Raw genomic sequence first — 17,363 nt, forward strand, 5'->3', positions numbered from 1 at the left:
CAGCCTTCTTCCTTGACGTCCTTTGGTTGTTGGCAACGAGGTGTTGTTGGGCAACCATCGCCGTGCTGTGGTTGGAGTAGAAATTGCAGTGACTCGACGGGACGTCTTAATTTCATATCTTTCTAATATGCTTGTTGTACGTATTCCTCAGCATTCTATTTCCAAGATAAAGAATAGAACAATGTATACAATTCTACCATCGTATGTCTTTTATTCTAAAGATACCTTCATTGTCTAAAATATAGAAGTACAGTGTCGTCTGGGGAAAAAATGCCCTTTGTGCTCACAAAAGGATTTGTTTTATTGTCACATTAACCCACATAAATTAGAATTAAAGTGAAGAGAGCATGCGTGCAACCGAGGGAAGGGAGGCCAAGAAAGATAAGATAAAATTAAGTTGGTTTGATCCACCCTGTATAGCAAAAAACAGAAAAATGAAACAATTTAATCGTTTTTCTTTTTTTTTTTTAATTTAACACAACTGCAAAACTACACATGGCAGTCACTGGTTAGGACCCCGCCTATTTTGCAACAAGTCAAGGACGACTTTCTGTTGGAATAACACGGCTTGATTACATTTCTTCCAAAAGTTAGCTGGAGCAGCAGCATCCTAAACTGGGATCACCATGGACAACTCGACTAGTGCGCCATTCGACGGATGGGAATATTATTATGACTACGTGGATCCAGTAATTGTGGACCAAAGCAAGTTAAAATACAACAAATGTGAGTCACTTTGCTTGAATATTTCTTTTTTTCCCTTCTCCTATGACCTAATGCAGCACTGCTTTCAGACTCCATCGTTATTGCATTTTGGATCACTCTGGCTGCCTTTGTGGGGGTCCTCTTCCTCACCTTGAATCTCATGTCAGGCAGTGCCCACTTGCCATGGTGAGTGCAAGTTCAAATGGAACCAACAAAAAAACTACCGTCTCGTTTTGTTGCAGGAGATGTAGACGCAGAAGTCGGAGGAGAAACACATCATCCAGTTTAATATAAACCCACGAGAACAATTACGAGCAAAAAGAAGCAAATAAAATGGCTGAAATTGTTCTGGTCCTGAAAAAGTCACATTTGAACATGATCGCTCGCACGCTGCTGCGTAGAGTTCACGTCGTCATGGCTACAAAGTCCTGACAAACGGCGCTGACGCCCGATTTGTGCGCTTTAGTCCGCTTACGCTTGCCTCCCGTCACCATGGCGACGTGAGAAAGGAAGATTTGTGGCGAGTCGGCTCCGCCCCACACGTCGTGGATGTACAAGGACAGCATAGCCAGGCCCGCTTCTAGAAAAGGGTTATGCCCCAACAGTGAGGTGATTGGTCAAACGGATCAAAGGTTTCAAATAGACTAAACATTTGGATCCTTACCGCATTTGGACTCGTCTCGAGTGTCTTCTGGGCTGCAAGCGGCAACGATCGCTCGATGCGTGGGTGGGAGTTGGCCTCGCCTCTCCAGCAAGCGCATCATAACGTGGGTGAACAAGCGGAAGGTTTCGCCGGTGGGCGTGAGGCAGGCGCGATGGTAGAGGCGAAGCAGGTCTGCCTCGAGGCCGGGGTCGCGCAGAAGCGCGTCCGCCATCTCCTGGTGCGCCGTGACGTTGGCTTCCAGCCAGCGCACGAAGCTCTCGGAGCGTTCGTCGTCGTACGGGTCCTCCGCCAGGCACCTGAGGGACCACTTGGCGAGCAGGTGGCCCGTTTCCACCGCCAGCAGAGCGGAACCCTCCGTGGGATTTCCTTGGCCGAGGCCAAACGCGGGTCGCCAGTGCATAACGATGCTGCAGAGAGTGGACCGGCACTCGGCTAGGACACTCTGCCGTTGTTCTTCTGTCTCGGTGTTCTCTGACAGCTTCTCCTTTTGCGTGAGGGTTAGGGAGCCTTTTGCCCAGTTCTTGTCCTTCGCAGAACCTCCTGTATAGATGCCATGAGTTGGGTCATGTAATGTTTGCACGCTGAGCCGTGATTGGTCGCGACCTGGGAATCCCAATGAATTGCACTCACCCAAAAGTTCCTTGACTTTGTGCTTTTCACACAAGTCCTGTATTTGGCCCAGGAGCGCGGCGCGGCCAGACAAGGCGCTCCAGCACTGCAGCAGAGCGAGCGCCTCGGTGGTGGACAGAGGCCGAGCTGGCAGCGTCGTCCACTCGGCCCGCTGGCCGGCGCCGAGAGCGCTCGCCCGATGCCGGAGTATAGACGAGAAGGTCTGCAGGAAGGTGGCGAGCTGGGCGGCGATCACGCCCAACCTGACGGAAAGCCAACGTCAGCGTCCCTGAACGGAGAGGTGCTTCTCACGCCGGCGCCACCTTTACCTCAAGCGGCGGCTGACGCTTAAAGCCACGCATAGGAATTCGTTGATGAGTGTGAGCGGGAGACACTTGAGCGTCTCTCCTTCCGACGCGGACGTCTCGCCGCTGTCGACGGGGTTTTTCTTCTTGCCCAGGTTGGTCAGCCACAATGCGTGGAGCAGATCGATGATGGAGCCGAGTAAATGTTGTCCGAGGTTCCTGTGGGCCGTCATCAACAATAACGTTATTTGATTTGTTCCTAGGCAAATATAAACTTGCTTAGCGACTGTTATGATCCAAGATGGCGCTAACGCCACATTAGCGGCTCACCTTTTTTCAGCCGTGTGTATGAGCCAGGTGAGCAGGCCGCAGCTGTTGCTCAGGTCGTACGCTGCCCTGCTGACACGGGCCGCCCGACACAACACCCTGAAGATCTGCGCCTGGTGGAGCAAGTCTCTCAGTTTGACGCGACAACGCGCGCCGAGTCCGGTCCGGGCTCAAACTACTACCTGAGCGTGTTCGTCGCACAAGGGGCTGCTGCTGAAGCCGAGGAGGCTGCGGAAGATGCCTTGCTGGTTGCATATGTCGTAGCAGTGTTGGTCATTTATCCCTTCCTCCAGCACGCTCAGGATCCACTCTCGCTCCGTCTTGTGCTTGGGGAGAAACAAACAAACAGTCGCTCCACCTTGCCATGACCCACAAACCAAAATAAGCACATCGAGGTCGAGCGTTGTTTGCGCTTTGAGCGGTTTGGCTAGGCACGTAGCGTACCTCCAGGTCAAAGCTGTAGAAGAGCTTGAAGAACTCGGGCACTCTCCACATGTCCAAACTCCGATGGGACAGCAGGAATCGATTGAGAACCACGTACATGTGGTCCTCTGAGGGAGAGTGGCAACGCAGAGGGCGAAGGTCAGTGACAGCAACACGGAGCGTAATTGTTTGAAGGTCACCCACCGGGTCTGAGCATCTGCTGAATCACTTTGCTGATGTACATGGTCAAGACAAAGGGGAGCCGCTGATTCTGCGTGCGAATGCCGTTCTTCACAAGGTCCAGCAGGTAGAGCAGCTGTTGGCCAGTTCAATTCAGAAAACAGTGCTGATTTTTTTTCTTAGCTTATGAGACCATTTTCTTTTGTACCTGTCTCTTCTCTCTGAAGCGAGCGGCATCCAGGTGCTGGTAGAAGCAGCTCAGCACGTGGTACGCCGCCGCTCGCAATTTGCCGTCGTAGCTGCTCAGAGCCACCAAGGTCAGGCCTAGGGCGTGGCTGGAGACAAACTTGAAGCAGTCCACCACAGACTCTGCCACAGGAGACGCCGCGGTCAACAGGAAGGAAAGACGGGCGAGGAGAGAAGCCGGGGTGGAATCCGCTCGCTCACCTGGTCGGAGAATGGTGCTGAAGACGGGAAGGAGGAAGCAAGGGTCGTACAAGCCGTCGAGCTCCTTCACGCCTTGGATGTGGAACAGCTGCACTTGATCTGCCTGGAAATGTTCAAAATAAATAAATACAGCAGGAGGTCTTTCTTTTTTTTTTAATTGTCCAAATGATTGCTTGATTTTTTATTTGTTGTGAGGTGACCTTGAGTGTTGAGAGAGGCGTCCATAAATAAAATGACATTATTATTATATTTATTCTTTTTTATGATCATTTTTCTTAGGGTTATTTTTTCCTTCTTGCCAAAACAGACTTGTCATTTACACCCATGCTTGTCAATTTTTTTACACCAAGTACAGCTAAAAGGAAATAAATGTAAAAAATGTGCAGACCTGCAGGATAATGGTCCGCCGCTGCGGGAACTGCGCGATGGTTCGGAGCATCTTGTGAGCGTCGAGCAATCCCAAAAGGTCGTTTGGGTGGGTCTGCTTCCACAGAGACGATCCCAAGCTCTTCCTGGTTTTGTGGTGCTCCAAAGCCGCCGGACCCCAAATAAGGGACCTGCCGGGAAATTGTCAAATTGTGAGCGTGCACAAGCAATTAGTCAAATGAAGAAATAAAAAGGTGCTCACTCAAATTGGAGAAGACTGACATGATTTTTTTCGTACTCCTGGAGGAGGAGCAGAATTGTCTGATCTGTGTAAAGAACAAACCATTTGAGATCATTCCAACATCTTCTTCTTTGATCTGATATTTTTTTCCGGCATGTCACTTCTAATTGAAACGTGAACATTACCCGTATCGCTGAGCGTGGCACCGTACGCTCCCAAAAGTACTAAGAAGTGATTCAGGTTGCACACTTGCGGACATTTCTTCACCAGACAAAGAAGGAGTGACGCCAAGGCCGCTGAAGAGCAACAAAAAGTCAGAATTGGAGTTTTGCTGGACTGTGGAGGTATTGCCCCCACCTTTAACCCGACACCTGGCGGGATTGTCGCCATCGTCATTGCTGTCGTCCAACATGGTGGGCAGGAAGAGAGAGTGGCTGCTGGTCATCATGTGGAGGGTAGCTAAGGGCATCAGACTATTTGGGGCGTCGCTCGGGCAGTACACGGCTTCCAAAAGGCTCCTCAGGACGTTGAGGAAATGCTCGTCTCTGTAGCGCCACCTGCAGACCGTCGCCAGGCAATTGGTATTTGGTTGTCAAGAAATGAAAGCATGAGTGATGACCGGCTCACTTCAGTCCGTTTTTCACAAAAGTCTGCCAGTCGGCCGCGGCGATGTCGTCACTCGATGTCTGCGTAGAAACCAAACGGGTTCAAACTCAACAGGATGAAATGGTTTCATTCGATGATCAAGTGAAAGGACGAGGAGACGTGCTCGTCAACTTACGATGAGTCTCTGCAGCCTTTCCAGAAGGTCGCGCTCTTGGGCGGAGGAGGTTGCCGCCTGATCTTTGGTGTGGCCGTAAGAAGCAATCAGACACTTGATGGCAGACGCGGTGAGGCGCTTCCTCCACGTGACATCTTCTTCTGGACAGGCGGCCAGCTTCTCTGCGATGACGTCGACCAGCTGCCACCTGACGGCCAAAAACGCTCTCCCATTAGACATGTTCTGACTCGCGTGCTCAATTAAAACGGACCTTTCAAAGCCGTCGACTTTCTGAAGGGCGTCCGGCAGGTTCTTCATCAGGTCCCCGATGTCTCCGATGTCTGCTGAAAGCTTGATCAGAGCCGCCAGCGCTTCGACCACCGAAGCGGCTTCTGTCGCGTCTCCGAGAGCTGACCGGATCCACTTGGACAAGAGATTTTCCTTCAGGACTTTTAAAACTGCTTGTTGGACTGCAACGATACAGCAAGAAACACGACATAAGCCAATTTATGATTTTTCCAATAAATCCCATTCTTTTGCCGTTTCAATACAAACCGTTTTTGGGCGCGGCCGGATCCGCTCGCCCCGCCACCAGCAAGTACGTTCTGATGAGCGGCAGAAAGTTTTCCATCAGGTCTGCCATCTTCTCCACGTTACCTGGCTGGAGGCACCACGTCTCAAAGCAGAGACGCTGCGTGGAGGAGTTGCTCAACAGCAGCTCGGCGATGGCCAGGGAGTCACCCGGAGGACGGCGGAGGCAGTGCCGCAGAACTTCCGTGTGGACCAGCCGGGCGCTCCCGGGCTCGCCGGACAGCGTGCGGAGCAGGAAGGCCTCCGGTTCCGGGCCGGGGCAGGACAGCAGCAGTGTCCCCAGCCCGCCTAAGTGAGCCCGCGACAAGAAGATGCCGTCGTCCCGCTCCCGATTCTTGGTGAGAACCTCCAGCGTGGCCCGGCCGTAAACGCTCAGCTGCTCTTTTGCGGTGACGAGCTTCTCCTGCGGCAGGAGCAGCAACGCCGACACGGCGTCCCTCACTTTGGAGGGCTCCATGTAGCCGTGCAAGGACAGGAAGGCCCGGAACGCTCTGGATTGCGTCTCGGGAGTCCGGGAAGTGGTGTCCAGCAGCTCCCTGCGCACGGCGTTCTGGATGGCCTCGGCGTAGGGCGCCATGAGCTCCGTGTGACCCAGCTCGCGTAGGGTGGGTGCGCTCATCGTCAACAGGGCGGTGATGTCGTCGCTCAGCTGAGCGCACATGCGCTTGAGTCGCACAGGGTTCAAAGAGTGCGGGGGCAGGCTGGCCCGTTCCGGAGACAGGTACCACTGCTCCATGTAGGGATGCTTGAAGATGGCGCTCAGGGCTGAGAGAAGCGTCTTAAAAACACACCAGGAGCCTTTTATAGCATTTTCCTTCAAATTGCACCTTTTGTCAGATCTCGTGGCTCCTGACCAGCTTTTTGTCTGCCTCCGCAGTGTTGGAGCAGTCCGTGTCCAGGAAGAGGTCCGATCCATCTTGCGTGTTCTGCTCAGCGGGATGAGGCTCCGAGGGTACCTCCCAGCTTTGTAGCTTAAGCACCAGATCTTGGAGGATTTGCATTAAGCTCTTCAAAATGGCCAAGCCGCTGTTTTTGGAAAACTGTGCGAAAGCGAAGCAAAATTCTCAACGTCAAGTGAGCGCGACTTTGAAGATGTCCCAGCGACTACTCTTACCGTGTTAAGGTTGTCCACTGCCGATTTGATGTAGAGTAGAATCTGCTTGACAGAAAGCGGATAGTCGGCGAGCGACATGGAACCTATGGCGACCTCCGCCTGTGTCCCGAAGTTGTCCTCCGCCACGGAACTCAGGCCGTCCAGGTACGCGGCTTTCATTAGAGCGTTGAAGCTCGCCGTTGACGTTTTGCCAGGCTGATATGGTGACAATTTAAACTGCCAGAAGAAAAAAACATTTCATGGTCACTTCATTTGGACAAAAAGAAGCAACATCAAATTGGTTTTATCTTCAGTCCCATTCTTTGCTTTACATGACAAGATGATCTCGGGCAAACTGACCAGCTGGATCGGACACGGTGCCGGCGGCAGCCACTTGGAGTAATAGCGGTAAAGCTCCACCACCGAGATGTGCGGCTCAGAGGACATCGACGCCAGCTCTTTGTCGTACTGCAGCAGACCCAAGCACAGCGGAAGCGGGTCGCGCTGGCCGTGCAGGACGTGACAGAGCACGGCCGACAGGTACTCAAACACGCCCCCTACAGGAGGGAACGCGTTATCAGCAGGTCTTTCTTTCACAAGGAATTGTCGACTAAAGGAAGAAGTCGTCACCTTGGTCTGGAGTGAGTTTGTTGCGGGCCTCCAGCGCGGCGGGAACGGCCACGCTGAAGGGAAAGGTCTGAACCACGAGGTCCTCGCTCAGAGGTGGCCCAAATTCGTCCGCGTCGCCTTCGCTGCCCTCCATGATGACGTCCAGCATGTCCAGGACATCTGGCGGGAGCGGAGACGTGAACAAAATTGCGACGACGTCAAGTGACACATCTCCTCAAAAGGTGAAGAGGCTCACCGTCGATGTGCGACACGCACACGCTGGCGCCGTCTCCCTCCCGGCTGCCGGAGTTGGCCTGCTGCTCGGCCGCCTCCTGCACCAGGCTGGCCACTTTATCCGTGTACAAGTGCGAATGGCACACCAGCTTGACAAACACCTACAAAGAAAAAAAGAAATCATCGTTTAGTCCCTCGAAAGTTCAGCGGGTGTCTTTGCTCGCTCGCTCACTCTCTCCAAGAACCGGATGACCGGCTCTTGTTGGCCGGGTTCTACTTTGTCCAGCTGGTCCAACCAGAGTTCAAGTTCAGCCCAAGTGTACTCAAACACGCCGCTGTCCTTCAACACCTAAACATCACACAAGAGCGGTGTGTTAGCCACGGCTTCTGGTGCACATCTTAATCACGTTCCTTACTTTCAAAAGCAGCATCCGAGTGGAGGTCTTCAGTTGGCCGGAGCGGCTGCCGACAAACATCTTGAGGAGCAGATAGAGCACAGACTTCTCGTCGGTATCTGCAGCTTCCTGCGGAAAGCCAAAGATTTGGGAGAAATGCATGCAAGTGTTTTTCACAATCTTCTTACCTGTAGACGGAACCACGAGAACTTGCTTGCGGGAAGGTCCAAGGCCAGCTGTAGTATCTGATGCTGCAAGATGGGGGCCACCCCCTCGTTCACACCTCCCTCCGACACGATGCCTTGAAAACAACGGAAAGCGTCGCCGCGGCTCCCACCAACCTTTTAAAAGCACTTTCTTACCTTTGAGGAGCTTGCTGAAGTCAAACTTGCACTGAGTAACCAAGTGGGGCACAACTTTTTGGTAGAGACACACCACCTTCAGGATGAGGGCTTTGAGCAGGACGAGCTCGGGTGTGTCGCCATCTGCAATCAAGTCGACTCGATTGCTCTCTGCTCTGGTAAAAGTCGTTCTTCGCGAGCGTACCTAATAAAGTGTCTGTGTCCTCTTTGGCACGGGCTTCCTTGCTTTTCGTACTTCCGTCATCTTTGTCCTTCTTGCCGAGCGACTGCCAGTTTGAAACCACGCTCGTCATATCTGGCAAAATCTGGCAAAAGGAGAGGGCTTTAAAAAGAAGAAGAAGCCGAAGCTTGATTTCAGGCTTTGGAAGCGGGCGTGGACTCGCGGTCACCTTGCAAAGCATCTCTCGGTACTGCTGCGCCAGCTCGGCCACGGTGTGCGCCGCGTACACGTCCGAGTGGTGCTCCGCGAGGAACTCCAAGTTCTTGTTGGCTTTATTCAAGATGAAGATCATCATGTTGAAGGTGGTGATCTGCATCGCTGAGTTGGGAAACTGTCGGCAAAGGAGACGAGCGGTTTAGTGATTCTCGGTTAGCGCCCTCTCGTGGTGTGTCTGTGCTATGCGGCAACCCTCCCTAAAAAAAAAGTGATTGAATTGTATCTCAAACATCTTCTAATTGCAAGACTAACCTTTAGCCAGGGTTTAGTTTTGCAACATTGGGACGCTTACATGGAGGCCCTGCGTGAAGAAGGCCTTGTTGCAGACGGGAGGCAGCGAGACCACCGTGATCATGGCGAGCAAGCGAGGGAGAGGAATCAGCTCGCCGCTCGCAAACACAACGTCGATATCCGGCTGGGCCTCGTAAATCTGCCGCAAAAGGCGCAAGCGTTACAAGCGCTGTACGCTGGAGGCCATGGGATTTTATTTTCACCTTCTTGAGCAGCCCGACATTGCCCTGCCAGGCACTTTTCAGGCGGGGCGAGTACGAGTACTGCGTCTCTTTGAAGTAGCGCGCCAGGAGGTCCGGACTGGCTTGGAGTGTGCGGACCACCAGCTGGGCTACCAGCTCATCCTCCGTGGCTTGCTTCAGGCCCACCAGGAACTGAAGCAGCACGATGTTGCCGACTCTGCGGGGAAAGACGAGGCGGTTGCTTCTGTCTCCGTGCGGATTGGCCAAACGGACGACTTACCTGCCCGCCGTGCCAAAGCTGGCATCGTGGAAGCTGATGCCGTACTTTCGGGAGCAGCACAAGTCCAGAAGGAAACCGTGAGCCATCTCCCGCACCAGCGACATCGCGGCATTCTGAGAGTCCTCCTCCATCTTTTAGCGCCAAAAAATCGTGTATACGAATAGCATTGAAGTCAAAAGTGGGGGGCTGCCGGGACAGAGCAAGAGATTGGGACAAGATAAAAACTCACGTCCTCCTCATTGGCGCTGGCGTCCACAATCCCGTTCCATTTATACAGCGAGGCGATGTTGGCCAAGAGTGCGGCTGTGAAAAAGCGCACCTTTTGCGTTTTGCTGATGGCCTTGTTTAACACCACCTGCGATGAGACAAAATATCATCATAAACGTCATATTCATATTTGTATGTAAAAGAAAAAGCATTGACTCACTCTGGTCTTCAGCGTGGACAAGATGAGATTGACGATGGACATCCTGTCCTCCTTCAGCCCCGTGCTCAGAATCTCAGGCAGAAGCTCTGCCGCAACACATGAACACGTTAGCAGCACGGCGAAGAAAGTTGCCGGGTGATGGGATCGTGATTACCTTTGACCTCTAGAATCAGTCCAACTGTCGCGTTGTCCCCTGACACCAAAAAGGAGAGGGCAAATTGGATGAAGGCCATGCGGACGTCGGGTCTTCCCTGGTAAAAGAAGAGCAGAAGATGTTGGATTGATCGGAGTGTCTTTTCTTTGCCCGTTATCAAATGGTTTTGGAGTCTTCTCACCGTTTTATCTTTCCTTTTGGCCAGCCCAGCGAGGGACTTGTGCATGTAAATGTGACTCAAGATTTCTCTGGCAGCTTCAGGCCCTTGAGATACGGAAGCAGACAGGAGGCTCAGGCACTGACGAACCAATCTGTCCGCGGGAAAACAATAATATCACCCAATGAAAGCCGTTTCTGCATTCGTGCAGTTGCGCTAAAGCGACAGACCTGTTGTTTGTTGAATAAAAGCCGCTTTGAATCAGCTTCATGTGAGCAGAAATGATCTTTTTCACAATGGCGTTGCCCACCATGTTGAAGTGGGACAGGTCACTGGCGGTTCTCAAAAGAATCATCTCCAGACTCTCAAAGATCAGCACCATCTGAACAGCAAAGCTCCAATGATGACATGTTCATTTTCGGACAAAATAGGATATGAAAATCGAGTCACCTCTTTCTCGGTTTGTTTCTCTCCTTCCAGCAGTTTGAATATTTCGGCGCAATCCATGGAGATTTTAATGTAACCTTCAACCACATCATACAACTCGGATGATGGAAGCTTCTTGGCGGTTGCTATGAACGTTTCAAGTCCTGGAGGTGACACCAGATCACATTTAATTTCGTGGCACACTTGTGAATCATAACAATGCATTGATATTCATTTGCGGATTGATTGAAAGAAAGACTTACCTTTCAAGGCTGCGGTGGGATCTCTCAGCATGCTTTTAAAATGAGTCCCGTTGAACTCAATCATTTTTTCTTTCTTGGCCGCCGTGTCAGGCTCCAACGCGTGCTCACTTTTACGCTTTTGGCCCATTTTTAAAATGTCGACGCAACCAAACTCGTGTTAAATAAACTCTGATTCAAGTATCATCGTAGTAGCACTTCCATCCACGTTGCGGTGTAAACAGAGAGAACTCGTCCGACACAACTGTCACTCGGTAGGAAACACTCAGTGATTTCACAAACGTTCCGCGTAGTGGCCGATGCGCCTAGAATATTTTAGACGCCGAGAGGAGATGATATTATTATCATTATTACTATTATTATTATTGATGCTTGCTACAGCTGCTTGCGATTGCGACCACTAAGAGTCACTTTTTCTCACCGAACCAAGTTTGAGATTGCAACGTCAACGATGAGGCTTTGCGTCTGGAATTTGCAATTGGTTGTTCCTCCCGATTCGAGCGAGTTACAGCCCGCTGCAGCTGTGCATGCTATAAAAAAACACATCAAACCAACGCAAACTATTTATAAGGCCCGTTTCGGGGTGAAAGCCCGACGAGGGAAAATGTATTCATGCTGCACATGAAAGCAAATACATTTCACATCTAGACCCCGTAGGAAAGAACTGCTGAAAATAAGGAAAACGTTCCGAATGATAACAAATTGGGAGTTGCCTCGAAGGCACATCACATTGAAATGTGCAAATATTTGCAGAAGATTACAACGGCATTAATCACAAGCTTGTTTATGATGTCAAAGTCATTAAGATTTAGAAACAGAACTCCCAAACTCCCTGATGTGGAGCTGGCAGGTTTTCCACTTTCTTTTTATTAAAGACTCACGAGAGCTGGCGGGAAGTAACGTTAAGTAGTCATATTTTATCTCGTCATGTAGATTGTTCACGTCTCTGTACTTTACTTGAACATTTCTTTTAACCGGAACCAGAGGGAAAAAAATGTCCATCTAGGGCCTTATTAGGACTTTTTCAGGATTCATTATCTTGAGAAGTTTACTTGCTGGTTTTCGGCCATCGGTGATTCACAAAAGCTTTCACCGTTCTATTGTCGAGTGATAATGGACGCCTACTCTTGTTTCCTGGGGAAATGTTCCAAGTTGAACTCGGCTGCATGGCATCATCTGCTTATCTGTTATTGCCGTTCTTTCGCAGGAAGGGAAAGAGGAGCCGCAGCTACAGGCTGCCCTTTTCTGCACCATAAGTGCCGTGTTTATTTTTAATGCTCTGGACCTCCTCTTCCCAAAATACTATCATGCCTCTCCAACATAATGGCGGGTCCAAAAAAACGACAGCACTGCTACGCATTAGACGGCATTAGACATCTTCTTCTCGTGCACATGTGGGCCGTTGGCCTTTATTTCGGGCAAAGGGATCAAAGTCACGAGGGTACCCCGTAGATCAAGATGATGTGTTTAGCGCTTCGATTACAATGTAAGCGGCCCAGCTCGGTCTGGCTCGCTAGGAGATAGCCGGGCGGCTTCCAAGAGCCTTTTTTCTTCCCCGCATCTGAAGCCACTTTTGGCGCACCGCAGGTTCCTCCGCCAGGCTCGCCGAGCTTCCGTCGGGCCCTCGCCGAGCCTGGCGGGCCCTCGGCGCACGGGATCAATCGTCATCCCGCCAGACGCCGGCTGGGGCCCTATCTATCGGCAACATCTGGGAGCGGTTGGCTGCAGCTGCCGGCGGCCACGCCCCTCCCTCCGCGCGTCGGGGAAACGGGGGCCAGACGCGTCTCACGTAAGGTGCAGATGTTCTGGAGGCCCGATCCAGTTTCAAATCGGGTGCGCCACGGGGCTTGCGGCTTGTCGCTATTTGGAGCGCTGATTGAAAACATTGCCAAACATTTTGGGGCAATGCTGTAAAAATGTTGTTTTTTGGTAGCTACTGTGTTGGATGACAAGTTGTCATGCAATTCCATGTTAGTTCAATTTCCATCCTGGTTCATTGGTCCTCAGAAGCTTCACGGGGAAGGATTATGCAGCTGAAATGCATTTTTGCGCCCAATTGAATGGCCGCAATCACAATTTGCACAAATGGAACATGTCATTCAGCCATTCTTTGCATACCACTGGACTTTCATTTTCATGAATGGGGCAGTGCCGGGCTGATATTTCACTATATAGTTTTCTGTTCTTGTCGGAAACAGCGTGAGTCGATCTTAGGGTTGAGAGAAAGAGGAGAAATTGCATCAAGCAGGCCCGGCCGGCGCCTCGGGAGCGAGGCCTCGCCGTGCTGCACGTAACGTTGATGTCAATTCCAGAGAGGAGATGCTCAGCAGAGGAGCTTCCTGCCTGGCAGCCTCCCTGCGGCGATTCGAGAAGCACCAAAACGACACTGTGTTATTCTTCCCCTCTTCCTGCGCGCCATGAAAACAAGATGGCTGGAAGAGCACCCCGCGACTCGGGAAGAGTCGTTTGGTGCCGCGGCCTCGCCGTGACCTCTTTCCTCCTCTCGCTCTTCCTTCATGAATGAGGTTGTCTCGCTCGGTGAATCAAAGCCAGGCCTTGTGTTTCTGTTGGCTCCGTGCGCATGGCTTCCTCCGACTCCTCGACTCGCATCTCGGCAGGAGGAGTTAAGGGAGGTCTCGTAGGAAGTTAGGCGATGTGATGATGCCCTTCACTGACTGCGCTGTTCATCTGTAGCTTTGGTGTCAAACCCAAGGCCCGGGGGCCAGATACGGCCCGCCGCATCTTTTTATGTGGCCCGCCAAGACAAATCAAATTCTAACATTGCAAATTGTCTTCACTTTCAAAACAATATTGCTCGCATTTTTTTACCATTCATCTTTTTTCATCATTTTTTTAACTTGTTTCAAATTTGAAAACTAGTTATCCATCAATTTGTTGTGTAGTCTATACTGCATATAGTAGGAGGCGTTTGTACATTTCCTTTTTTTAAGATGAAAAAAACCCCACCAGCAGTTTAAAAGTGAAATATTAACTCAAATGTACTTTTTAGTGGCTTGCAAGTTTCAGTTGACACATTTACACGTTTTGGGTGAGTTGCCCATGTAAGAAACATCACAGTCGGCCTATTCATTTTGATGGACGTAAAAAACGTTTTTACCATTAGTGACGGCGACAGCGTACGTATCGCAACTGGGTGTAAATGGTCTTTTTCAAGTTATCTTTTCCGGACAGAGATTAGAGGAAAAAGAGTTTTCTGGCCAGGATTAAGACTTGGAGGCTACAAAGTCGCTGTTAGATCCGACTCCCAATCATTGTCTCACTTCCACGTTCCGCTCTCTCTCTCTCTCTCCGCTCCACGCCGCCGTCTTGTATCCTCCCTTTGCACTTTGATCACAGCACAACTTTATCTGGGCCGTCAGCCGGGCCGTTAGTTACCACGAGCGAACTGGCTCGAGGCTTCCGAAGGCATGAGTCACACGGCGACTCCTCCAAACCTCAACCGGCCATCAAAGGTTGGAAAAAAAAGGGGAGGAAAGGCCATGTGGTCGGTCGCCAGGCAACAGATTCATTGACCTCGCTTGTGATTAAAATCATTGCACGTGCGTGTGTCAGTTGTGATGTGAGAGCTCTGCGCTAGTTTTAGTTGCGGCCTTGCTAGCCGTTTAATAAAAGGAGCGAGCGGCTGATTATAGCCTTTGCGCATGCCGTGTGCATATGAGCAACGCTGAGCAACGCTGAGCAACGCTGAGCCATGAGACGTTGATGCGAGGTCCGATTTATTCCGCATCACCTCGGAAAAGTCCACATCCTGCCTCGGCGTGGCGTGTTGCTGCTGCTGCTGCTGCTGCTTGACCGAAGGCCGTTTCACAAAGCGTTGAAAAGGTATCAGAAGCAGAAACATTTATTTTAGCCGGGAAACCTTTCGAAATCGCTGCTGATCTTCTAACTTCCAAAATATAACAAGCAAGTCAAGTCGGTAATAATTCAAGGGTGGTGATAAAAACTTGGAGCAATCATCAACTGTGTTTGGCTGCCTTGCGTCTTGTCAATAATAAGAGCCGCCACCGCCGCCGCAGCTTCCGCATCCTCGACGAGATGTATAAATATTTTAATTACCGGTTATGAATAGAGAAAAAGAAAGAAAGAAAAATCACCCCGTAAATCTTTCCGTTTTGCTGTTTTGATGTGTGGTTGGAGCCGGGAATCAAAGGGCTTCTTTTTTGGTTGCATCTGCATAAGGAAGCGTTTAGCATTGCTAACAATGCCTTTGGTGCTTCTGCTAGTTATGGCTGCAAAAACTGAACTGAAGTTTTCTTTTTGCAACTCTCGTTGACATAGCGCATGGTTAATTGCAAATCCATGACTAGTAATGGTTTCAATCAATATTTGGTGCATTCATTTCGGTTCTTTGTTTTTCACTTTGGCATGTGAAAATCACTTTGACAAATTTGGCTCAACTTTAAAGGTAGAAAATATCACACAATGTTAGCGAGAGTGGAAACAGATGCTCTATTCTGCATTCTTTCTTGGATTTGCACCAAAATGGGTCGTTGCTAGCCTCCAACACATTCAGCGCTAATTGAGGAGCGCAAAAATGCGGCGAAAATCCTTCCAAAATGAAAAGCTGTTTTGCAAACACCACTACGGTTTGCAGCCTTTTCGACCCTTTTTATTCCCCATCTGGGTCTCGTTTAGGAGAGGGAACAAATGTTTACTTAGATTTTCTTTTGTCTGCATGCCGGTTATGATTGAGTGACGCCAATCCTTTTAGGTCCCCACTGCCGCAATATATTTTCCATGTTGATAGAAGGGTGTGGGTCGTGTACGTTTCCGGTGAGGGGAGCTTTGGGCCTGCCAAAGAAAATCTTCTCGCAGCAACTCATTCATTGTGAACAAAAAAGGCTCCTTTCAGTTGATCCCGCCCGCCGCCGCGCTCCACCACGGTCTCGTTGGAAACCTTCGAGACAACCACCGAGCGGCCTTGGAACCGCCGGAGTCATTAGCAACCTGTTCGTCATCGTCAGTGCGTCATTAAGTCAAGTCAAGCCGCTGCGTCGCGCTTATTTTAAATGACAGTTTGTCAGCTCTATTTTAGGACCGTCTGTAAAAAGCTGCCAAAGGGATTTATGTGGAGTAGATATTCATCGAGCCCGTAAATTATCGGCTAGCGCGCATATGGTGAGACGGTTTGAGCAGACTGTTGTTGCTTTCTCAAGAGCCGGCCGGCCGGCCGGCCGGCGCTTTTGTGAAAGGATGAAAGGTCTTCTCCTCTCTCGGCCTTTGTTGCGTCCTCTCCCAGCAAACATTGTTGCGGCTGCACATTCCACAGCGTGGCTCTCAATGCGGCGCATTCCTTCTCCTTTTCGGGGGCCGCACAATGCGTTCCTGGAGAGATCTCCATCAGAATCGCTCGGACATTCCTGACAATGCGTGAGGAATTTCGTCCCGCGGTGAGAACGACGTGGCGGGACGCCGTGATTGATTGTGTGTTAATTAGAGACATTTGGAGGTGTCATTGTTGAGAGCCAGAGCCCCAAACTGGCTTCTTCAAGAACATGTCGATGTTTGGCTCTTGTCTTGTCCATTTTATGGCCATATTTTAATGACCCAAAAGGACAAAAGGCTTTTTTTCCTGGCTCACCGTCCAGTTCGTAAGGTAACGAGGCAGTCGCAACTGCAAATGTTGAAATGGAGTCATTGCAACTTGGACTTGAATCTGTTTTGATGACTTGACTTGCCAGAAACTAAAACACTTAAGTTGATATAATCTTGGAAGTTAAAGACTTGGGCCTTTGACTTGACAGATTAATTGCTGTTTATTTTAAACGTTTGGTTTGGAATAGAACTCTATCGATAGGTTGGATTGGAAGATGAGCCCGTCAATCCGTCAAAGCCGTCGCCGCGACTCTCGTCGCAATCCGGCTAGCGAGGCCCAAAGCTAGACAACGTTTCTCTTCAACTTTGAGATATCTTGATCACAGACAAAAGTAAATAAACACCCAGATATTAGCAGAGGCTATAAAAACATAAAATTAATCAAACAGTGATGACAAGTTACGTTCTGACAGAAGCGGAAATGAATGAGTCGCTCTCAGACTGAACGTGACACGACAACAATGTGGATTTAGGCGTCCGACCATCTGCCTGCTGGAGAAGATTTATAAGGGCAATTTCTGGTGTCTTGGCAGGGGTGACACTAAACAGGAATGTTTAAAAGCTCAGCAAAGTTTGCCACCAAACAAGAGGCACCTGTTTTTGCGAAGGCATCGGCGCAGGACACCTCGCAAACCTTGCAGGAGAACACAGATGGGCTCAAAAGCCTCCAATATTCTCACAACAGCTCCAATTTCCTCAGGAAACGGAGCACGGGTGCCTCTGCTTTGTGTTTTGCCTCAGTCGGAGTCCACATTAGACCCCTGCTGATAGAAAGAATAAAACCAAACTGCAGCTTTTATGCCCATCCACCTGGAAAACCAAA

At 50.3% G+C, this 17,363-nt stretch overlaps 1 protein-coding gene and 1 long non-coding RNA gene across 2 annotated transcripts; one reads left to right on the forward strand and one right to left on the reverse strand.

Moving 5' to 3' along the window:
• The first annotated feature begins 4 nt into the window (after nucleotides 1-4).
• On the forward strand, nucleotides 5-1,199 carry LOC133155087 (uncharacterized). The gene is made up of 2 exons (XR_009714573.1): nucleotides 5-891; nucleotides 948-1,199. It is a non-coding gene; the product is annotated as an uncharacterized LOC133155087 (long non-coding RNA).
• Nucleotides 966-11,170, reverse strand: urb1 (URB1 ribosome biogenesis homolog). Its single transcript, XM_061280088.1, has 39 exons — nucleotides 10,928-11,170; nucleotides 10,689-10,828; nucleotides 10,469-10,620; nucleotides 10,263-10,392; nucleotides 10,082-10,178; nucleotides 9,928-10,013; nucleotides 9,730-9,855; nucleotides 9,501-9,631; nucleotides 9,242-9,437; nucleotides 9,040-9,177; nucleotides 8,701-8,862; nucleotides 8,496-8,616; nucleotides 8,312-8,434; nucleotides 8,138-8,250; nucleotides 7,971-8,078; nucleotides 7,787-7,903; nucleotides 7,577-7,715; nucleotides 7,342-7,500; nucleotides 7,072-7,268; nucleotides 6,733-6,948; nucleotides 6,473-6,658; nucleotides 5,583-6,396; nucleotides 5,299-5,497; nucleotides 5,049-5,235; nucleotides 4,895-4,953; nucleotides 4,625-4,824; nucleotides 4,453-4,563; nucleotides 4,289-4,352; nucleotides 4,049-4,217; nucleotides 3,661-3,763; nucleotides 3,422-3,582; nucleotides 3,238-3,349; nucleotides 3,055-3,161; nucleotides 2,793-2,936; nucleotides 2,614-2,723; nucleotides 2,308-2,502; nucleotides 2,000-2,241; nucleotides 1,370-1,909; nucleotides 966-1,285 (listed from the first exon to the last, which is right to left on the reverse strand). Exons 1-39 carry the CDS (start codon nucleotides 11,052-11,054, stop codon nucleotides 1,110-1,112), a joined length of 6,657 nt encoding a protein of 2,218 aa, XP_061136072.1. The 5' UTR covers nucleotides 11,055-11,170; the 3' UTR covers nucleotides 966-1,109.
• Nucleotides 11,171-17,363: the final 6,193 nt, after the last annotated feature.

This window comes from Syngnathus typhle, linkage group LG6, assembly GCF_033458585.1.
Source record: "Syngnathus typhle isolate RoL2023-S1 ecotype Sweden linkage group LG6, RoL_Styp_1.0, whole genome shotgun sequence".
Classification (NCBI taxonomy): Eukaryota; Metazoa; Chordata; class Actinopteri; order Syngnathiformes; family Syngnathidae; genus Syngnathus; species Syngnathus typhle.